Source organism: Simochromis diagramma, unplaced genomic scaffold, assembly GCF_900408965.1.
Source record: "Simochromis diagramma unplaced genomic scaffold, fSimDia1.1 OVJJ01000821.1, whole genome shotgun sequence".
Taxonomy (NCBI): domain Eukaryota; kingdom Metazoa; phylum Chordata; class Actinopteri; order Cichliformes; family Cichlidae; genus Simochromis; species Simochromis diagramma.
In genome coordinates this window covers 51076-73517 of record NW_024387547.1, presented here as the reverse complement: position 1 = coordinate 73517, position 22442 = coordinate 51076, and the positions used below count along the sequence as shown (strand labels likewise).

Sequence of the window (22442 nt, the reverse complement as noted above, 5' to 3'; positions counted from 1 at the left end):
CCCCTCCACCACAATAAGTTTGCGATTCGCTGAGGAGTCTTCAGTTTCCCACTTTGAGAAATCTGTTGTTCCTTTTGATCAGGTTCAGCTTTGATATGCACCTTCTGTCTTCTATAAACTCTTTTTTTTTATCTGCAAAGCACTGCCTGTCTTAGATATTTTATTTCTCATAATGAAATTAAATTTATTATAAATGCTTTTATTTCACCTCAGTTATTGTAAATCATTATTCCTCTGCTTTTATTTTATCCCTGCCATTATTCCCTTTCTCTAGCTACTTGCCATATTGTATTGTAGAAGAGAAGTGGAGCAATCAGTCCTTCCTCTAACTGCTACATCATGATCTAACACAACTGGCGCTTCCCAGGGGAAGTCATTTTTATGCATTTATGAGCTTCTTTGAATTCACAGATTGGAACATAAACATTAGAACTATGCTCCTCTCCAGTGTTTTTCTGATTTTACATTTCAATGCGATTCCTCTTTGCTCTCATTTGCATTTACCTTTATCATTTCAATTATTTCCGCTGTGGATTTGAGCAAAATTCTTTAACCAGCATTTCTTAATTTTCCTAATCCATACTTCCTATTGCTCCTTGACCTACTAATACCAACATGTTCTCAAAACGTAACATATTATGCGATAACATATATGTGACAAATTGTCAGTATGTTACGCTGTCGGCCACCCAAAACATCTCTGTGTTACGCTTTCAGAAACAGGAGGAAACATGAGAACCATTTGGACTGAATCTATGCATGTATATTTATTTATTTATTTGTGGATCGCTTTGGAAAACATTTTCTAACACGATTAAGGTTGTGGTTAAGGTTAGGGATAAGGTTATGGTTGGGGTTAGGATTTTCTATACAGGCGCTGTGGAAAGCATCCTCACACAGAACATCACATCCTGGTTTGGGAACAGCTGTGTTAAGGACCGAAAACCTCTTCAGAGAGTGATCCATACAGCAGAACGCTGCTGCAGGGTTGCTCTCCTCCCGCTTCAGGACACCTACACCAGGAGATGCCGGACTAGAGCAGCGCAGGTACTGAAGAACCTGTCCCATCCTGGCAACAAACTGTTCCAACTTCTGCAATCTGGTAGAAGGTTCCCCATTATCCGGGCAAGGACAGAGAGACTCAAGAGGAGCTTCTATCCCCAAGCCATCTGGGACCTAAACCATAGGATTAGGGATGGAATACATGGCTGGAATGTGTGTTTTACCACCAGAAGTGTCATTCCATTTAATTCCATCCACAATTCGCAGCGTATCATAGGGGCGCAGAAGGTTATCTTTCGCGTTCCCATGGGATGCTTCGGGACATGACAGATCAGTATGTTACGCATCGGGAATGAGAACGGTCTCCTAATACTGGATACTGGTGTTGTTTCCTGTCTCCATTCATGTTCTTAACTGTACATCACACATTCTGAATTGGGGTAGTTCTTCTTAACCCTCTGGGGTTCAGGGTATAATTGGCCGTTTTTGACTGCTTTTGATTTTTACCTCTATATTTACCTCTATATTTCACCTTTAAAATATGTTTTTCTGCCTTGTTTGGTATCATTATTTTCAGCACAACCTCAAATATCTGAAATACTCTGCTCTTGCTCTTGCTCTTGACGAAGGCGGTCGCACTTTTCTCCTCTCCTCCTCTCCCTCAGCTTCCCTGCTTAGCCTCTAATGTCCTTGTCTAGTCTCGTGTTTTTTTTGTATTACTTTTCCCTGGAACACTCTCTCACAGTCTGTTCTCTAAAACCTAAAAGAGGAATTATGGATTGGATCAACTGGTCTCTACATGCAATTGACACCCCTTTCTCAACGAGAAGTTTGGGCTTGGGTGAGCCTGAGAGCTGAAGATATCTACCTATTCGGAACCATGGTAACAGGGTTCTGGCTGATCGGAGCTGGCTTGGCCCTGACTTATCGAAGAATTAAGAAAGCAGAACCAGCTGTTCAAACCTCCACAAGGCTGCCCGCTGGGATTGAAACGATGGGAAGAGGCGTGAGTTTCTCAAAATGGGCTCATTGAGTGCAGCACGGATAAGATCTTGGAGAGGCTACGGCTGCTGTGAATATTCAGAATAAGATCTCTGAATGCAGACTGGATTACATCTGGGAAGGGCTAGCTCGGAATAACATCTCTGAGCGCAACTCGGATACCATCTCGGGGAGGCACACTGTCGTGACTTCTCAGAATCGGCTCTTTAAACACAAGAATGACAACATAACAGAACGCAAGTATGGTGAAGCTCGCAGCTCTACAATGGGAGATTGAGAGACCAGTGTTGGACTGTAGAACTGCTTTGAAATTCATATGAGCTGTTCGCACTAAAGTAAAAAGCACCATCACTTCATGCGGATACCCTCTCGGCGCCAGCTGCGGTTGCAAGGCTGGAGCCGAACAAAAACACCCTGATAACGACTGTGTTTAGTCTGTTCCTTCCCATTCCATGCAAGGCCACCTGGGTTGGCTGGAAGACTGTTTACTTAGTCTAGCAGGGCGAAGGACACTGTCTCAGCTGAACTCTGGACATGCACACACATACATATACACTGATATGCACACACTCATCCCCCCCCCTCCCTTTCCAAACACCTTCGATACTTGTTCCCTCCTGGGAACACGCCGGGTCTGAGCCCCCACTGGAATGGTAGCGCTGGGCAGGATGGCTGCTGTGTTTGCTTCAGATTACTCCTCACCCCCCACCCGACCTTGTGGCTTGTCACGTGTTCCATAATGTTGTGCTGTGGACATTTATGTGCTTTTTTTGTGCAAAGGAGTTTTTTTGTTTCCTGTTCTCATGCTGGGCTCCTGGGAGGACAGCATGAGTAGAGGTCTCTTTTTTTCCTCTTGTACTTTCCCATTGTAGTGTATATTTCAGTGTTTTTTTTCTGTAACGCTACCGATCTCCGACCTGTATCCCCATGTGATGTCTGTGTTGTGTGTGTAAGGTCGGTGGGGGGGGGGGGGTCGTCCTATTTCACTGCAGGGCAACCTGCATGTGGCGAATAAAGCCTTGATTGATTGATTGATTGATTGATTGATTGATTGATTGATTGATTGAATTTGAGTTATTTTTTCATTTTGGTATACTATATTAGCCCAGTTGATGTAAATTCAGACAAAAAATTCAAAATCCGAGTAGAAAAAAGTTATATTTTTTACTGTAAAACCCACAAACATGTTTAACGAACCATTTTCATAACTTGAAGTGCAAATTGAAATTGTACATTTCTAAAAATTATGCACATGTTTAGCAAACAACAAAGTTATATGGTACCATTTACCTAAAAATGCAGCCAAGGCCTCAGGCTTTTTTTATATAACCATTTAAATCTATTTACAGAACAATCAGGTGTGCTACATCAAATAAGAAGGCACACAAATTATTTGTGCAAGTCCAAAAAATGTAGTTTGTGTTCAGTATAAGACAGAGGAGAACAGCACAGGCCTAAACCCTGCAGGTCTGACAGCAGGAGATGCATAAGTCCAGTTTTCCATAAGGGAACAGCGTTTACACTGGAATCTGCCTTTGACGGCTTTTTTAGAGCAAATAAGAAATTTAGCAGTCTAACTGACACACAATACAAAACAATAACTAAACAACACACTAACTACAGCCTCCAAACACGCTAAACGCCATTAATGTCTCACATATGAAAACTCGCTCTCTCTCCTTCTTTCGCTCGCCCGCTTTCCGTTGCGGGTGTCACTCCTAAAAACTTCCCCTTCTCCCTAAACAACCAAATGTGACATGTTGCCTTATCATTTTTTTGATTGGCTGACATGGTAAACTCTAACACCAATAGGCAAAGGGTGTTTTTTCTTTTTCTTTTTTCACTCACAAGCGGAGAGTGTTTGCTAGCGCTGTCTGTAGAAAACGCTGTTTTTACCATTCTTCCCGGAGTAAACACCGTTGTTTTGTTCAGAAAAAAACATTGCGTGTATTTTTTATCATAACTCTGGTTTTACATGGCCCATCGACACAATTCAAAAACTGGTATATAGTTTGAAGTCCGCACTTTCAACCCAAGTTGAAATGGAGACACTGACGCGCTGCATCTTGTAGCTGTGTCGTCTTAAATTGGTCATGTGATTTTGACGCGCCTGCGCATCCGGCGACCCCAGAGGGTTAAGTACTGCAGTATTCTTGCCAGTAAGTCATTTTAGTTTTCCTTTAAGCTGCCTGAATGCAGTTTCCGTCCTTTACTTCTGTGTTACATTCCTGATCCCATCATGGCACCATCATCCTCTGTACACTTCCTCTACTCACTGAGACAACTTCCTCTGCTGCATTTCAACTTCCTCTCATTCTTCATTTCCTCTGGATATCATCTATGTCCTCCTGTGTCCTAATATTATCTAACCCTTGTTTAACTTCAGACTTAAATATAGTCCACCAATACTCGCCAAACTTCCACCTTCCCTTTCCATTTCTTTATCAGCTCAGTCCTGTTTTACAAAAAATGAGATTGTGGTCTCTTCCCATTGTTGTTTCCTGGAAATTTCCCAGCTGTAAATTCCTGCTATGTTTCTTGATACCGATGTTAAATTCAGCACAAACTCTTTCCATGAGTCTGTAAATGTAATCATTGCATTGTTTTCAGTTTCATTACTTGTGCACTGGCTTTTCAAAGCACATTGTGATCTTTACATGTCACATCTCCATGAATCAAACAGGAACTGAGTGAAAGATACAGGAAATGTTTCCAGCTCTTCCTCCTCTAGCGGTCATTCTCTCCATACCTGAGAGTGTCCAGTCTCCATCCTGGATCCTTCAATCCAGCCGACAGCAGCTTCATTCCTGCCCTCCCAGGATGATTGTAGCTCAGGTCCAGCTCTCTCAGATGGGAGGGGTTTGAGCTCAGAGCTGAGGCTAGAGAAGTACAGCCTTCCTCTGTGATCAGACAGCCTGACAGACTGCAGACAAACAAAATTCTGTGAATAATGATATTCTATTTGTCAGATACAATAAAATCTTTCCATTTCCACCCATTCAATTTCATTTAGCTTCATTTATGAGTGACAAATGTCTAGTGTCAGGTAACACCTTACAATATTAGAGAGAAAGCCCCAACTATCCATTCCATTATAATTCCGTTCAATTCAATTTCAGTTATACAGATCAGAATCACAACAGTCCCCTCAAGGCTTTTTATATTGTAAGGTAGACCCTGCAAAAAAAAAAAAAAAAAAAAACAACAATCATAAGACCCCAAACCATGAGCAACCACTTGGTGACAGTAGGAAGGAAAAACTCCCTTCTAACAGGAAGAAATCTCCAGCAGAACCAGGCTCAGGGAATGCCAGACATCAGCCGCGACCGTTTGGGGTGAGAGAAGGAAAACAGCATAAAGACATGTTGTGGAAGGGACCCAGAGATTAATAACAAGTATGATTCAGTGCAGAGAGGTCTAAGTTTAAGAATATAATCAACCCACTGTTATCACTGTAGCCAGGCTGACAAAAGGTCAGAGCACTGTTGAGCCAACCATCCCTTTAATGTTAACTAGTAATGACTAGTAATGGCTCATGTGATTAGGTAGAGGATCATCAGGGGGTCCTTTTGTCCCTCTTTGGGGGGGGGGGGTACTCCCACTGGGTTTAAATCTGGGACTCCCCACCATTTTACCCTAGAACTGAAGAAGTTTCTCAGATGAGAGGTGAAACATCTTCAAACAGCCTAAAAAGTCCAGACGCTTTTCTTTCCAAGCTCCTTAGACTATGATGACCTGGATGACTGAAAACCTTCACAGACACAGTAATGAGTTCTTGAACTTCTTCGCAAATAAAATTTTAATCGTTAGAGAAAAAATTACCCATAACCATCTCACAGATGTAATATTACCTACAGCTCCCTTTAGTACCATTGTTATTCATTTAGACTCTTTTATTCAATTGATCTTTCTGAGTTAACTTCAATAATTACTTCCTCCAAACCTTCAACATGTCCTTTAGACCCTATTCCCACACAACTGCTCAAAGAAGTCCTGTCATTAATTAATGCTTCAATATTACTGTATAATTGTATTCTGTTGTACATATTGTATATCTTTTTCCTCTGCTCCTCTGTCTCTCTTGCTGCATTGAGCATGTGTATCACAAAAGAATTTCCCTCAGGATAAATAAAGTTCTTCTTATCTGATCTGATCTGATCTGATCTTAGCGTATCTTATCTTATCTTAAATATGATCAACCTATATCTAATACTCGGCTATGTACCACAGGCCTTCAAGCTGGCAGTAGTTACACCTTTACTTAAAAAACCATCTCTAGACCCAGCTGTATTAGCTAATTATAGGACAATCTTCAACCTTCCTTTGATTTCAAAAATCCTTGAAAGAGTAGTTGTCAAACAGCTAACAGATCATCTGCAGAGGAATGGCTTATTTGAAGAGTTTCAGTCATGTTTCAGAGGTTACAAATGATCTTCTTATGGCCTCTGACACTGGACTCGTCTCTGTGCTTGTCCTGCTAGACCTTAGTGCAGCGTTCGATACTGTTGACTAGGGGTGGAGCCGAACCCGAACACAGTATTTGGAAAGGCACAAATAAAGTGGTTTTTTACGGATACTTATTTCGAACAAATACTAAAAAAAATATTTGTATTCGGGAACAAGAAAAACTATATCAAAAAGCTGAGTTTCCTTATGAGACCACAGTGCATGACCGGATGAGTGACTGACACAGGCTGATCCACACAGCAACAGAGAGGCTGAGCGAAAAAAGACAGAACTGCATCACTATTTTTGTTGAATAGATTTCTTTGTGCCTTAACTGGGTTCCAGAGGCAGTTTATAACTTTTGCGAAGATAAGGAGATTATTCCATTACGTTGCATTACGAGTGCAGTCGGGTCTCTCATGTTCGTTCTGTTGACATAGCTCTGTTAGCTCAGTATAAACAGACTGTTGACTTAACGTTCGGTTTAAAATGGTAAATGGCCTGTATTTATATAGCGCTTTACTAGTCCCTAAGGACCCCAAAGCGCTTTACATATCCAGTCATCCACCCATTCACACACACATTCACACACTGGTGATGGCAAGCTACATTGTAACATTGTAAAAGGTTAAAACGATGCTTGTGTAGTTGTGTCGAATTTTATGCACTTGTGGGAGTTACATGGTACGTTTAACTTAGTTTTACAGACAGCAAGATGTAGGTTATAGACTAATTAACTTTAGCATAGCTTCCTGTCAGTCATTAGCTAAAACTCCCCACATGGATTTGGGCAATCAAATAGAAACGAGTGTTGCTGTGTGGAAGCATTTTACAGTCAGTACTGCAATAAAACCAAAGTGATATGTAATGTGTGCAAAAGTCAAATCAGCAGAGGCAGATATATCAAACATCTGTCAACATCTGCTTGGCATAATCACATGCACTTAAAGCATTCTCTCCTGGTACTGTCTGCCAACCCCCCCACAAGAACCAATTCATCATCACAGCCATGTTCTGCCCCTGCAAGTCAGTTTCACTGTCTGTTCAGTGTCCTCCAACAAGGACGGGTAGTGGTGGGTTCATAATGTTCACAATGGTATTTTATTAGTTGTTGGTTTAACCATGGATGAGGCAATGGCTGTTATGGTATTTTTTTTTCAATGATGTTACATGTTCATTGCTGGATTTATAGAAAACCATCAACTAATACTGCATAATTATTGTTATGGATATAAGTAAAGAATACTTACACTATAACATTAATTAGAAGTGTAATGCAAAAAAACTAGATTTTTAGGCCTATTTTGAATTTTATGTATACAAATACAAATACTTTCCCACCCTCTAAAAATACAAATACAGATACAAATTGCTTTGCACATCTCTACTGTTGACCATAATATTCTATTAGAGTGATTAGAACATGCTGTGGGTATTACAGGTACTGTGCTGCAGTGGTTTGTATCATATCTATCTAATAGACTCCAGTTTGTTCATGTAAATGGAGAGTCCTCTTCACACACTGAGGTTAATTATGGAGTTCCACAGGGTTCAGTGCTAGGACCAATTCTGTTTACATTATACATGCTTCCCTTAGGCAGCATCATTAGAAGACATAGCATACATTTACACTGCTATGCAGATGACACCCAGCTCTATCTGTCCATGAAGCCAGATAACACACACCAATTAGTTAAACTGCAGGAATGTCTTAAAGACATAAAGACCTGGATGGCCGCTAACTTTCTGCTTCTTAATTCAGATAAGACTGAGGTTATTGTACTCGGCCCTGAAAATCTTAGAAACATGGTATCTAACCAGATTCTTGCTCTGGATGGCATTACCTTGGCCTCCAGTAACACTGTGAGGAACCTTGGAGTCATTTTTGATCAGGACATGTCCTTCAACGCACATATTAAACAAATATGTAAGACTGCGTTCTTCCATTTGCGCAACATCTCTAAAATTAGAAATATCCTGTCTCAGAGTGACGCTGAAAAACTAGTTCATGCATTTATTACTTCCAGGCTGGACTACTGTAATTCATTATTATCAGGATGTCCAAAAAACTCACTGAAAAGCCTTCAGCTATTCCAAAATGCTGCAGCAAGAGTCCTGACAGGGACTAGAAAGAGAGAACAGATTTCTCCTGTTTTGGCTTCCCTTCATTGGCTCCCTGTTAAATCCAGAATTGAATTCAAAATCCTGCTCCTGACATACAAGGTCTTAAATAATCAGGCCCCATCTTATCTTAATGACCTTGTAGTACCATATCACCCTATTAGAGCACTTCGCTCTCGCTCTGCAGGCCTACTTGTTGTTCCTAGAGTATTTAAAAGTAGAATGGGAGGCAGAGCCTTCAGTTTTCAGGCCCCTCTTCTGTGGAACCAGCTTCCAGTTTGGATTCAGGAGACAGACACTATCTCTACTTTTAAGATTAGGCTTAAAACTTTCCTTTTTGCTAAAGCAAAAATTTCGGGCTGGACCAGGTGACACTGAATCCTCCCTTATTTATGCTGCAATAGACGTAGGCTGCCGGGGGATTCCCATGATGCATTGAGTTTTTCCTGTCCAGTCACCTTTCTCACTCACTATGTATTAATAGACCTCTCTGCATTGAATCATATCTGTTATTAACCTCTGTCTCTCTTCCACAGCATGTCTTTTATCCTGTCTTCCTTCTCTCACCCCAACCGGTCGCAGCAGATGGCCGCCCCTCCCTGAGCCTGGTTCTGCCGGAGGTTTCTTCCTGTTAAAAGGAAGTTTTTCCTTCCCACTGTCGCCAAAGTGCTTGCTCATAGGGGGGTCATATGTTGTTGGGTTTTTCTCTGTATCTATGAAGCGCCTTGAGGCGACTTTTGTTGTGATTTGGCGCTATATAAGTAAAATTGAATTGAATTGAATTAACTGTTTATGCAATAATATAATTCAAATATTAAATGATAACCTGTGGGAAAGTCTGAATTCTGACCTCAGAGTTTCCAGTGTACAATGTAGACTCTTCACTCCAAAAGACAGACGCTTCATTCCTGAATCACGCAGGTCATTGTTACTCAGGTCTAGTTCTCTCAGACTGGAGAACTGGGAGCAGAAAACCGAGGACAGGGCTTCACAGCTTCTCTTTGACAGTTTACACCAGTTCAACCTAAAGAAGCGATGATAAATGTGAGCATCTTAAATCCTTAATCTAGAGAAGACAAAAAAATAAAAATGAATACCATTCAATGCGAAAAATCATTGTAGTAAAAACTTCAACTATTTCAATTATCTACCATTATAGTTAACTATATTTAGGGTATCACAGTGGCACGGTGGTTAGCACTGTTGCCGCACAGCAAGAAGGTCCTGAGTTCAATTCCACCAGGCCGGAGTCTTTCTATGTGGAGTTTGCATTTTCTCCACATTTTTGCCTGGGTTCCCTCCGGGTACTACGGCTTCCTCCCACCATCCAAAGATATGCAGCTTGTGGGGATAGGTTAAGTGGATAATCCAAATTGCCACTAGGTGTGAATGTGAGTGCGAATGGTTGTCTGTCCCTGTGTGTTGGCCCTGCGACAGACTGGCAACCTGTCCAGGGTGTACCCCGCCTCTCGCCCTATGACAGTTGGGATAGGCTCCAGCACCCCCTGCGACCCTGAAAAGGATAAGCGGAAGCGAATGGATATAGTTAACTCTTTCTTTTGCCATTTAAGTTTTTTTATTGATTTTGCAACATATACTTAAACCTGTATGAAGGGGGGGGGGACAAAACAAAAAAACCCCAAGAAAACAAACAAACAAACAAACAAACAATTCGTTTGGAATTGGTGCATTTAAATCTTTCTGCCGCAAAGTTTTAATATTTGAACATTCCCCACTTCAACTATCGTTTACCAACCTATAAAAACATGATGCTGTGTGGTGCTCCTGAGGCATATTTATAAAATTTAGAACAAGATTTTCATGTTCCCTTCTGAACTTAGACGTCACACAATGTCTAATTTGCAAATATTTCCAGAAATTTTCCTTCCCTTCCAATTTTTATGTTTGAACAAGGTCTCTAGAGGACATAATTTCCCCATCTTTAAATAAGTCGCTAATAACATTTATGCCATGACACTGCCACAGTTTCCAAAACACAATTTTTTTCCCTATACGAATAACTGGATTGTTCCAAAGAGATGAGTAAACCTGCACATGAGGTGATATTTTAAGAATTCTATGTATATTGAGCCAAACCTGGCTAGAATGAAACAAAATTGGGTTCGTTGAAGTGCAGCTTTGAGACAACGTACCTTTTGGATCAAAAGGAGTATAAATCTCAGACTCTATACTTAGCCATTCTTGTCCGGCTTGATTTTTTCCCCAGTAATTAACCAATTTTGCCATCTCGAATGAGATCCAATAATCTTGGATCGGGTAAACTTAAACCACCCTTCTCTCTAGGAGCATATAATTTACTTAGCTTGATTCTTGCCCTTTTCCCATCCCACAGAAACTGTGGGATGGGATATAAAGATTGTTCAAAATAAAGATTGATTGAATCTTTATTTTGAACATGTTGAAAAAGTACACCAAAATAGAATGAACAAATGAACAAAGCAAAACAAAAGGAAAACGAGCTACCACAACTCCAAATAACGTTCATGTTCAAAAAGGAGCAGGAAGAAGCATAAGCTTATTTAATCCCACCCCTTTTCCACTATCTAATATCAATAGACTACAGAAATACCTCCTTGCAATTACATTATATGTTATGTGTATTTTTTTTTATATATATACATATATGTTTCTATCTATCCATACATACGTATATACACATATGCACATATACTCATTTACAATAACCCCATTAACACCTCAATGATACACAACCTACAAATATATATATATATATATATATATATATACCCATACCAACATACCCGTGCACCCGCACACACATGAAAATATTAGACAAGAACACTCTATCAAATCTCTACCTTTTCCCTGTACCCTGTAAAAACCATATCCTTAAGCCGCTTTTTAAACTGCGCCATGCTTGGACATTGCTTCATATCTTTACTTAGTCTGTTCCACAACTTCACTCCACACACAGAGATGCAAAAACTTTTTAATGTTGTACGGATACGAGGACGTTTTAAATTTAATTCCCCCCTCAAATTGTATCCCCGTTCCCTTTTAGAAAACATTTTTAGAATATTGTCAGGAAGCAGGTTATTTATTGCTTTATATATAATTTGTGCAGTGAGAAAATGAACCAGATCTGTGAATTTTAGAATTTTTGATTTTAAGAATAGTGGATTTGTATGATCTCTGTAACCAGTTTTATGGATTATCCTTATGGCCCTTTTTTGTAATATAAAGATTGATGATAGCGAACATTTGTAAGTATTGCCCCAAACCTCTGCACAGTAATTCACATAGGATGCAATCAGGGAACAATAGAGAATGTGGAGTGATTTGTGGTCCAGAATGTGTTTTATTTTACTCAAGATTGAGACACTTCTTGAAATTTTGTTATGTATATGATTTATATGTGACTTCCAGTTTAATTTATCATCTATAATCACATCGATTATAGATTATTAAGTCTTCATACTGTTTAAAGAAGCCAGGCGGTATCGCAATTGGTAACATCATTACTACATAGTTAAATTGGGGAGCTATGATCATTTTTACAATATTTATTTTGCCCCACAATGAGATTTTTAATTTGCCCCATTTTTCTATGTTTGTTTTTATTTTTAGAAGGACTGGGTCAAAATTGAGTTGGGGTAGGTCCTCCATATCTTGGCTTAGCCTAAAAAAATTCAATTTCAAAAATTCAATTTTAAATGGGTACCTAGAGGGATGAAGTATCTTGGGCTTAGGCTTAGGCTAGTTAACTCTTTAAATGTGGTCAATAACACATTTATATTTATGTATCTAAATGGAAAGTAGTAAATTGGGGTAGATTAGTTGAGTATCGAGTGGCGTAGGCATACATTGCTATTGGCCATCTAATTAATTCTCTTGCTAATAAACCATAATCACATTTTTTTTTTAAAGATGTAGTAAATTAAGGAGAACTATATTTTCTCATTACCAGCTCTAAAGTTATATACTGGACCTTCACTGTATAAAACAATCCCCTGATGCACCTAAATTTTTAACTCATTCTCATATAAAGCCAACCTACATAAAGTCTCCATTCTTCGAATAGGCCACTTTCAGGAAACCCGCCTGTCATGTCTGTGTGTAGGCAGGCAGGAAGAGAGGACCCAAAATGCAGGACTCACTGAGGCGGAAGTAATTCAAAACACACAGCTTTATTGCTGGTAAGAAGCAGAACAGAAAAACACTAACTAAACTGGAAGAACGGAATAAGTAGGCAGGAAGGCTGGCTGGCAAACGGAACACACAGAGGAAGAGAGGGTGAACAGACGTTAACAACGCGACACAGAGTAGGGGAAGACACAGACACTAAACACAAGAGGTGAACGGAGCGAAGAGGAAACAGCTGGGAGACACGGCTGACGCTGATTACACTGACGAGACAGGGAGAGCACAAAGCTGAACGCACTGACATAGGACACAGACCTACAAAATAAAACAGGAAGCACACCACAGACAGAGACACAGACTCGTAAACAGGCATAATGACGTCATGGGCAAACAGAGGGACATATGGGCAGAGAAGACTAAGCACAGGCAACCTAAACCAAACATGAGGGCGAGATAACAAAACCTAAACCAGAAATAATCATCATCATCAGATAACTAAAGAATCAGAATATAATTATAATCAAAACGGTATCACCAGAGAATAAGAACTAATCCATAATGCAAAAATAAACCAAAACATAAGAAACTCAAAATACTGGGTCGAACCGACCCAGGACCGTGACAGAACCCCCCCCATCAAGGGCTGGCCCCAGACAGCCCAACAGACGCACAAAAACCGACCAAAAAACAGAAAACAACCCAATCAGGGCGGGCAGCAGGGGTCCAGGAAGGAGGGACAGAGCCCAGAAAGACCCAGATGGTCAAGTTCAGGAGGCCAAAACAGTTCAGTTCTGGGGGCCGACCGTCTGGACGGCAACTGCGGCGACGGGCAAACAGTTCAGGGGGCCGGCCACGTGGAAGGCAGTGGTGGTGACAGAGCAGATCCGGGGGCTGGCCACGTGGAAGGCAGTGGCGGCGTTCAGGAGGTCGTCCCCGACGGCAATGACACCCAGACGGTGGCCTGGAAAGCGGCCGGTGATGTTGAGGAGGCAGTTTGGGACCTGAAGACTGCTTGGCCCCCGCAGCACCAGGCGAGGCAGAGGCGGATGAAGACTCGGAGGCTGCAGGCGAGGCTGAAACCGAAGCCGGGGCTGGACCAGGCGGGGATGAAGCCGGGGCTGGACCAGGCGACGGCGTGGGTGAAGCTGAAGCTGGACCAGGCGACGGCGTGGGTGAAGACACAGAGGCCGCAGCTGGACCAGGCGACGGCGAGGATGAAGACACAGAGGCTGCAGCTGGACCAGGCGAGGATGAGGCAGCTGATGAGGATTCTGAAGCTGGACCAGGCGACGCTGATGAGGATGCTGAAGCTGGACCAGGCGACGCTGAGGATGCTGAAGCTGATGAGGAGGCTGCAGCTGGCGAGGATGATGAGGCTGCAGCAGGCGAGGACGAACCTGCTGCTGCTGCCGGCGGCGTGGATGAAGCTGCTGTTGCTGCCGGCGGCGTGGGTGAGGCTGCAGCTGGCGGCTGGACGGGCTCCTCGGGCCCTCCAGCTGACGAGGCAGGAAGCTGGCTAGGTTCTCCTGAACCTCCAGCTGACGAGTCTTGGGGTTGGACGTGCTCCTCGGGCCCTCCAGCTGACGAGTCTTGGGGCTGGACGGGCTCCTCGGGCCCCCCAGCTGGCGAAGCAGGAGGCTGGACGGGCTCCTCGGGCCCCCCAGCTGGCAAAGCAGGAGGCTGGACGGGCTCCTCGGGCCCCCCAGCTGGCGAGGTAGGAGGCTGGACGGGCTCCACGGGCCCCCCAGCGAAAACAGTCCCAGACCCAGCGGGCACCGGGGCCCCTGGCACACACAGGACTGAACCAGCAGGCACGTGGGCCTCTGAAAAACATGGAACAGAACCAGCAGGCCCGGGGACCTCTGGCAGGCACGGAACAGAACCAGCAGGCCCGGGGACCTCTGGCAGGGACAGAATGGAACCAGCAGGCCTGGGGCCCTCTGGCAGGAGCAAAACAGAACCAGCAGGCACGCGGGCCTCTGGCAGGGACGAAACAGGTTGCGCTGGCTTCTTTATGTCCAGGGGTCCAGAGTTAACTGAACACTGATATTTAACCTCTGGGGAGGCCCCGGAGAGAGTAAAAGTCTCAAATTTAGCCAGGTCTTGAGGAGCAACAAAAGTCTGTGTGGGGCCATCCTCCTCCTGAAAACGAGTGGGTGGAGATGGTGGCTGAGGAGCAGGCAGTGCTAATGGCTGAGGTGCTGGCAATACAAGAGAGTGCACTGAACTCGACTGAGTAGGAGACTGAACTGACTGGAGAACAGGAGGAGACTGAACTGACTGGAGAACAGGAGGAGACTGAACTGACTGGAGAACAGGAGGAGACTGAACTGGGGACCGCCGGGCAGCTACCTGAGCTTCTGGCTGAAGAGGTGTTTGTAGCAAACATAAAGAGGGTGGTGGCCTATGTTCTCCTGAGCCTCCAGAGCACAGTTTAACCCGCTGGATGGGCTCAGAGAAAACAGTTTTCCTTGGGTTCCCCTGCTCTGAGTGGGCAGGTAAAAAACAGTCTTTAGCAGGCAGGCTGAGCTCGTCTGGGCTCTTAGCAGAAATAGGAGGCAAAGACGGCTCGGCTGAGCTGCCAGTGGGGGGAAGAGCAGGCTGCACTAGCCCAATAGCGTCAGGAGACGCTAGTTTAGCAGCAACAAGCGCTTCTCTGGAATTTTTAGTCTCTGAGCTAACCTTTGGTTTATCGGGTATGGTTCTGAGCTCCAAAGGAGAATGAACAAAGTCCTTTAAATCCCCTGAGAGGGAACCGCCCCCCTCAGACGAGACAGAAAAAGTGTTCTTGTCACTCACCCCAGCCGGCTGCTCAGAAGTTCCCAAATTCAGCTGAGGTAAGGGGTGCCGGCGGCGTGAGCGGCGTTTTCTCCCAGACGAGGGAACAGAAGTGGCGGAGAAAACTTGTGATGGTGGAGGGATGACAACTTGCTCCTCATCCTCTGACCACATCGCTGCCAAGAAGGAGGCCGGTGAATTTGGCTCGGAACAGCACGCGGAGGAATCCCGCGGCAGAGGTGTGGAGACGCCTCTCCCCGTGACCGTCGCTGCTGCGTAGCTCCATGCTCCGCGGCTGCTGCTGCGGTGGCTTCGGGTTAGCAAACTGGGAGCGGGCAAAAGCCGCGAGCTCCCGAGCTTGTAGCACCTCCTGGGCTTCGTGCAGCTGGTCCATATAGCCCATAAATCCTCTTAGCTGGCGAAGGTGAGGATTTCCCTCCAGGATGGCTTTGATAGCGTTAATCCCAACCACCATAGTCTTAGTGTCTTTGGTGTGGGAAATCCGCTTCATCAAACCTTGGATGCGGGAGAGATCACACTCCCAGGACGAGTCCACTGGGTCCTGGTTGTGGTCGCGTCATTCTGTCATGTCTGTGTGTAGGCAGGCAGGAAGAGAGGACCCAAAATGCAGGACTCACTGAGGCGGAAGTAATTCAAAACACACAGCTTTATTGCTGGTAAGAAGCAGAACAGAAAAACACTAACTAAACTGGAAGAACGGAATAAGTAGGCAGGAAGGCTGGCTGGCAAACGGAACACACAGAGGAAGAGAGGGTGAACAGACGTTAACGACGCGACACAGAGTAGGGGAAGACACAGACACTAAACACAAGAGGTGAACGGAGCGAAGAGGAAACAGCTGGGAGACACGGCTGACGCTGATTACACTGACGAGACAGGGAGAGCACAAAGCTGAACGCACTGACATAGGACACAGACCTACAAAATAAAACGGGAAGCACACGACAGACAGAGACACAGACTCGTAAACAGGCATAATGACGTCATGGGCAAACAGAGGGACATACGGGCAGAGAAGACTAAGCACAGGCAACCTAAACCAAACATGAGGGCGAGATAACAAAACCTAAACCAGAAATAATCATCATCATCAGATAAGTAAAGAATCAGAATATAATTATAATCAAAACGGTATCACCAGAGAATAAGAACTAATCCATAATGCAAAAATAAACCAAAACATAAGAAACTCAAAATACTGGGTCGAACTGACCCAGGACCGTGACACCGCCTAAGAAGAGTAATAAATAAAATCGTTTCTCGTTCCTGAAAAGAAATAGAAACTCCTCATCTAAATGGATAGCACAAACCTCTGCAGCAACAAAGATTGTAGGAGAATGTATGTTACATTTTTGGCTCATTACCTCCTTACTGTGAAGCATCACAGTGGGTTTAGTTTTTCAAACTATAATTAAAAAAACATACACTTGAACTTACTGTTAAAAGCTAATGTAATGAATAACATGCTATGCTCCAGGTTCTCTGGTTATGGGATCTGTGACCCACATAACAAAATTGGCCAGATCTGGCCCACACAATATGCTTACACATGGCCCACACTCCGCAAAGAATGATGGCCCTTTGGTGGCCCATATCTGGTTTGCCAGAGGTGGCCCACACATGAGCCCATGGTGTACCAAAGTGTATACTCACAAACCTGCATTTGAAAGGTTGGCTAGCATAGCAGTATAGTATTGCAAAATGGCATTTGGGTCTTCTAACTAAAATAGGAAAATGGGAGCATAAATAGTGCCATCATTGCCAGACCTGGCCCACAACTGGTTGACACCAGTCAGTCAGATCCAGGCCAGTCAGATCTGCCTGGACGCTGGTCTCATTTATACTGCCGCTGCTGGTAAAACCTCTCTGCTGCTCACCACTCTCACCTGCCTGCCACCCTGTGCTTCTACTTGGAATTTTGGACTCACCCAGACCTCTGTCTGTCGCCTTTCCCTCCAGCTTCTCTCTACCTGCAACCAATGCCTTTGACCTGCCACAGTTTCCCCCATCAAGTTCCCATACCCAGCCGTCATAGTGTCCCCTCACAGTTCATGTTATTTGCCACTTCCTTCTTCCTAGATCATGTTCATAGTTCTTGCTTTATTTACAGCCTTTCATAGTTCATGCTCTTAGCTCCTGCTCAGTTCTTGGCCTTAACACTGTTTACTTTGTGCACTGTTAAATAAAGTTCTTTGTTTAAAAAAAATACTAAATATGAGTAACTGTTACAGTTACAGTTTAAAAGGGTGGTATTCAGAATACAGTTACTTTGTTGGAATAAAGGGATTGAACGGCGGTCTTTTGCTGTTTCATATGTTAGGCTATGCCCTCTCTATTTTTGGTAATTCCATGCCGGTGGAAACCCAAACAAAACACGCATTAAGAGGCTTTAATACCTGTGTCTCAATCTCACGGCCCATACTTGCAGCCCACATAATGACATGACAAAATATTTTTTAAAATTATTGGTCAAAAAATTATTTAATATGAAGGCAATAGGCAGAGAGTTACAGGCATAGCCCTAAAGAATGTAGCCTCATGGGCAGTGTAGCCCAGTTTTAAGTAAGCTATTAAGACTTGACAATAAGTTCCACTGGAGTAGACTTTCAATGCCTCTCTCTGTCTCTCACTAGCAAAGTTGACGCAGACAACAAAGTAAAGCTAGTTTTCGGCTACGATCCTGATACAGAACCTGACGTATTAGCCAGAGGTCCCTTTACTACGGTTTGGAGCCGCGGACCTGTTTTATATACGAGCGGAATAGTTTTCTATACAAGATTGCTGCAAAAAGTGCAGCCTTACCTGTCCACCCTACTGTTACTCATTTTATATTAAGATTTAAAGATCTAGTTGGAATTGGTATGGTGAGTAACCTTCAGTAATGTAATAAGTCACACAGCAATAGTACATTCATGTAGTTGCAAAAGGCATGATAATATATTATGTAATCCAAAGTATTCAGAAAATGTTACTCTCATTGAGTAACGTAACGGAATACGTTACAAAGTACATTTTGGGGCATGTATTCTGTAATCTGTAGTGGAATACATTTTGGAATACATACTGGTTATATGATTTTGACATACTGGCATACATCGATGCCAGAAGGTTAAATGTGAGTCCTGAAAAAAAACTAAGGGTCCAATTTTTATCACGTGGTTCATGTTGAATGTTATAAGATTGTGTTTAACAATAACTATGTCATGGTCCGGAGTCTGCGACTCCGTGTTTATGTTTAGTTTATTAGTATTCTGTGGTTTTGGTTACCTTGGGTGTTTGTACTCTTCTGTTTCTTGGTTCATGTTCCTATGTTCTGTGTCCCCCAGTCTGTATTAAGTTGGTGTGTTACGTCATTGCGTGTATGTGTTTCCTGTTTTATTGTGTAGGTCTGCATCTTATGTGAGTGTTTTCAGTTTGCCTCCCTAGTCTCGTCACGTTAATCACTCCCAGCTGTGTTCCCCACCTGTGTGTAATCTCCCTGTGTTCTCTGAGTGTATTTAAGTTGTGTCTTCTGTCATAGTAGTTGCTGGTTCGTCTGTGTTGTTTCCCCTCGGTCTCCCTGTGTTTCTCCGTATGTAACTCCCCTGGACCTCCCTGCATCTTCGTTTCTGGTTTGTTTTGTTAGTTTTACCCAGTTTAGGTTTCCGGTTTCCTGTTCACCCACCATTGCTGTTTGTACCCACTCCTGTAAATAAATACTCACCTGCACCAGAGCTGCCGCCTTTTGGGTCCTTTCTCCAACTCCCCACGGCTTGCCCCGGCAAACCGTGACAAACTAAGGGTTCAGTACTGATGTCTTAGAGAGTAAAACTTCCTTTTGCAAACTGCAGGAATTTATTTTATTTTACATCATTTCTAGTATTACAAAGGAAAACAAATACGTTCCAGCTACATTAATAAAATCATATGACAATATTTTATGCATATGAATATGTTGACCTGTGTTAAAAGCACACTGGCTTTATTGCTGTTTTAAAAAAGGATAATTATATATTTACTTACAGAGCTTTTTTGGACGCTTTGACCACTGGCAGCAGCCTCAGAAGAGCCTCCTCTGAAGCAGAGTATTTCTTCAGGTCAAACACCTTCAGATCTTTTTCTGATGACAGTAAGATGAAGGCCAGAGCTGACCACTGAGCAGGAGACAGTTTATCTGCGGAGAGACTTCCTGATCTCAGGGACTGTTGGATCTCCTCCACTAGAGAACGATCATTCAGCTCATTCAGACAGTGGAGCAGATTGATGCTTTTCTCTGCAGACAGATTCTTGCTGAGTTTCTTCTTAATGTACTGGACTGTTTCTTGACTGGTCTGTGAGCTACTTCCTGTCTGTGTCAGCAGACCTCGTAAGAGAGTCTGATTGGTCTGCAGTGAAAGACCCAGGAGGAAGCGGAGGAACAAGTCCAGGTGTCCATTTGGACTCTGTAAGGCCTTGTTCACAGCACTCTGGTAGAAGAGTTTCTCTGCAGATTCTCTTGTGTCAGAGTTCTGGGAGGTTGTCTGTTGTTCATCCAGCAGATTGAGTCCAGAGTTGATGAAGGTCAGATGGACATGAAGAGCAGCCAGAAACTCCTGAACACTCAGATGGATGAAGCAGAACACCTTGTCCTGGTACAGTCCTCTCTCCTCTTTAAAGATCTGTGTGAACACTCCTGAGTACACTGAGGCTGCTCTGATATCCATGCCACACTCTGTCAGGTCTGATTCATAGAAGATCAGGTTTCCTTTCTGCAGCTGATCAAAAGCCAGTTTTCCCAGAGAATCCATCATCTTCCTGCTCTCTGGACTCCAGTGTGGATCTGTCTCAGCTTTTCCATCATACTTGACTTTCTTCACTTTGGCCTGAACCACCAGGAAGTGGATGTACATCTCAGTCAGGGTCTTGGGCAGCTGTCCTCCCTCTCTGGTTTTCAGCACATCCTCCAGAACTGTAGCAGTGATCCAGCAGAAGACTGGGATGTGGCACATGATGTGGAGGCTTCGTGATGTCTTGATGTGGGAGATGATCCTGCTGGCCTGCTTTTTATCTCTGAATCTCTTCCTGAAGTACTCCTCCTTCTGGGGGTCAGTGAACCCTCTGACCTCTGTCACCATGCCAACACAGTCAGGAGGGATCTGATTGGCTGCTGCAGGTCGTGTGGTTATCCAGAGGTGAGCAGAGGGAAGCAGTTTCCCCCTGATGAGGTTTATCAGCAGCACATCCACTGAGGTGGACTTTCTAGGGTCAGTTAGGATTGTAGTTTTGTGGAAGTCCAGAGGAAGTCGACACTCATCCAGACCATCAAAGATGAACACAACCTGGAAGTCTTCAAAGTTGCAGATTCCTGCTTCTTTGGTTTCAGTAAAGAAGTGATGAACAAGTTCCACCAAGCTGAACTTTTCCTCTTTCAGCACATTCAGCTCTCTGAAAGTGAATGGAAATATGAACTCAATGTCCTGGTTGGTTTTGTCTTCAGCCCAGTCCAGGCTGTATTTCTGTGTTAAGACTGTTTTCCCAATGCCAGCCACTCCCTTTGTCAGCACAGTTCTGATTGGTTCGTCTCTTCCAGGTGAGTCTTTAAAGATGTCTTCTTGTCTGATGGTTGTTTCTGGTCTGTCTGGTTTCCTGGATGCTGCTTCAATCTGTCTGACCTCATGTTCATCATTGACCTCTGCAGTCCCTCCCTCTGTGATGTAGAGCTCTGTGTAGATCTGATTCAGAAGGGTTGGGTTTCCTGCTTTAGCGATCCCCTCAAACACACACTGGAACTTCTTCTTCAGGGTGGATTTAAGGTCATGCTGACAAACAGTAGTACAGAGTTCTGAATCAAAAGAAGAACAATGCAATATGCAAGTTACGGATCTGTAAAATGCACATGACAGTTTTAATCAAATACATCATTTTGAGGTTTGGTGCATCTCTTATAATATTAGTAAGTGTTGCCTTTATCACTAGCAGCTTAAATATTTAGATAAATCCTCTTACTGTTCTGCAGACGGTCAGCCAGCTCCTCCTGCTTCATTCTTCTCAAAAAGTTTAGTGTGATCTTCACAAATGCCTCTCTGCTGCTCCTCCTCTGCTCTCTATTCTCTCCCTCCAACACCTCCTCATACATCCTCTGACTCTCTAAGCATTCTGGGTAATCTGGACTCAGAACCTTCTGGATCCTCTTCAGCTCGTTCTTCACAAAAGTGAAGATGTTGTCCTCAAGCAGCTGGAACAGAATATTTATGAATGAGCCAATCAGACTGAAATCATGGAGCCAAACATCAGATATATATGGGAAACACTGACAATCCACTGGTCTACAAAGAGTAGCTTGGAGATGGCTGTGAACAGAATAGATGTAACAGTAGTTGTTGTACATGTACAGACCATAAATATGGAGTCCAGGTGTGTTTGATGCTGCTGGCCAGACTGACCAATAGGAACCTCTGAGCTCTGCTGGTCCACTCTGTGGAGGAATCCTGAAGAATTAGTTCAAGCACAGGATAAATATCAAGAAAAAGGCATTTTGACAAACAAACTGACTCAGATAACTCCCTGTAGTGTTAGTGTAACCTAGTGTTAAAAACAGGATTAAAAGTATAAATATTCATACTCTCACAATGGGAATAAATACTGATAAAAAGCATGTAAACATAAGTTTAATATGTACATATGTATATGTGGTATATAAATGGCGTGGGGGCAGGACTTAGTCCTTTAGAGTGTGTTTGTCAGATCCACTGAGCGACCAATCATTGGCCGGTCTGACCCTCCCCCAGTCTGTGCGCTGCTCAGACACCTGTGTGTGCCTTCGTGTGCCAGTCAGATACGCCAGAGACACAGACGGTGAAAGATCAGTTTACCCGTGCGGCGAAGAAGCTAGCTGGATAGTGAAAGTCCTTTTTTCGGCAAGAATAATAAGAGTGATACTGTATTCCAGAGGCCGTGAGCCAACGTGAGCACTGTGAAGCCCGTGTAGC

General features: G+C 43.5%; 1 protein-coding gene across 1 annotated transcript in view; it reads right to left on the bottom strand.

The window, feature by feature from the left end:
* LOC120727430 (NLR family CARD domain-containing protein 3-like) overlaps positions 1-22109 on the bottom strand; it is a 32800-nt gene extending 10691 nt beyond the window's left edge. The window contains exons 1-6 of the mRNA XM_040021656.1: positions 22097-22109; positions 21850-21941; positions 21460-21688; positions 19498-21295; positions 9422-9595; positions 4754-4927 (exon numbers count right to left, since the gene is read on the bottom strand). Coding sequence (XP_039877590.1) covers positions 4754-4927; positions 9422-9595; positions 19498-21295; positions 21460-21688; positions 21850-21941; positions 22097-22109 — 2480 coding nt within the window. The remainder of the gene's footprint in view (positions 1-4753; positions 4928-9421; positions 9596-19497; positions 21296-21459; positions 21689-21849; positions 21942-22096) is intronic.
* Positions 22110-22442: the final 333 nt, after the last annotated feature.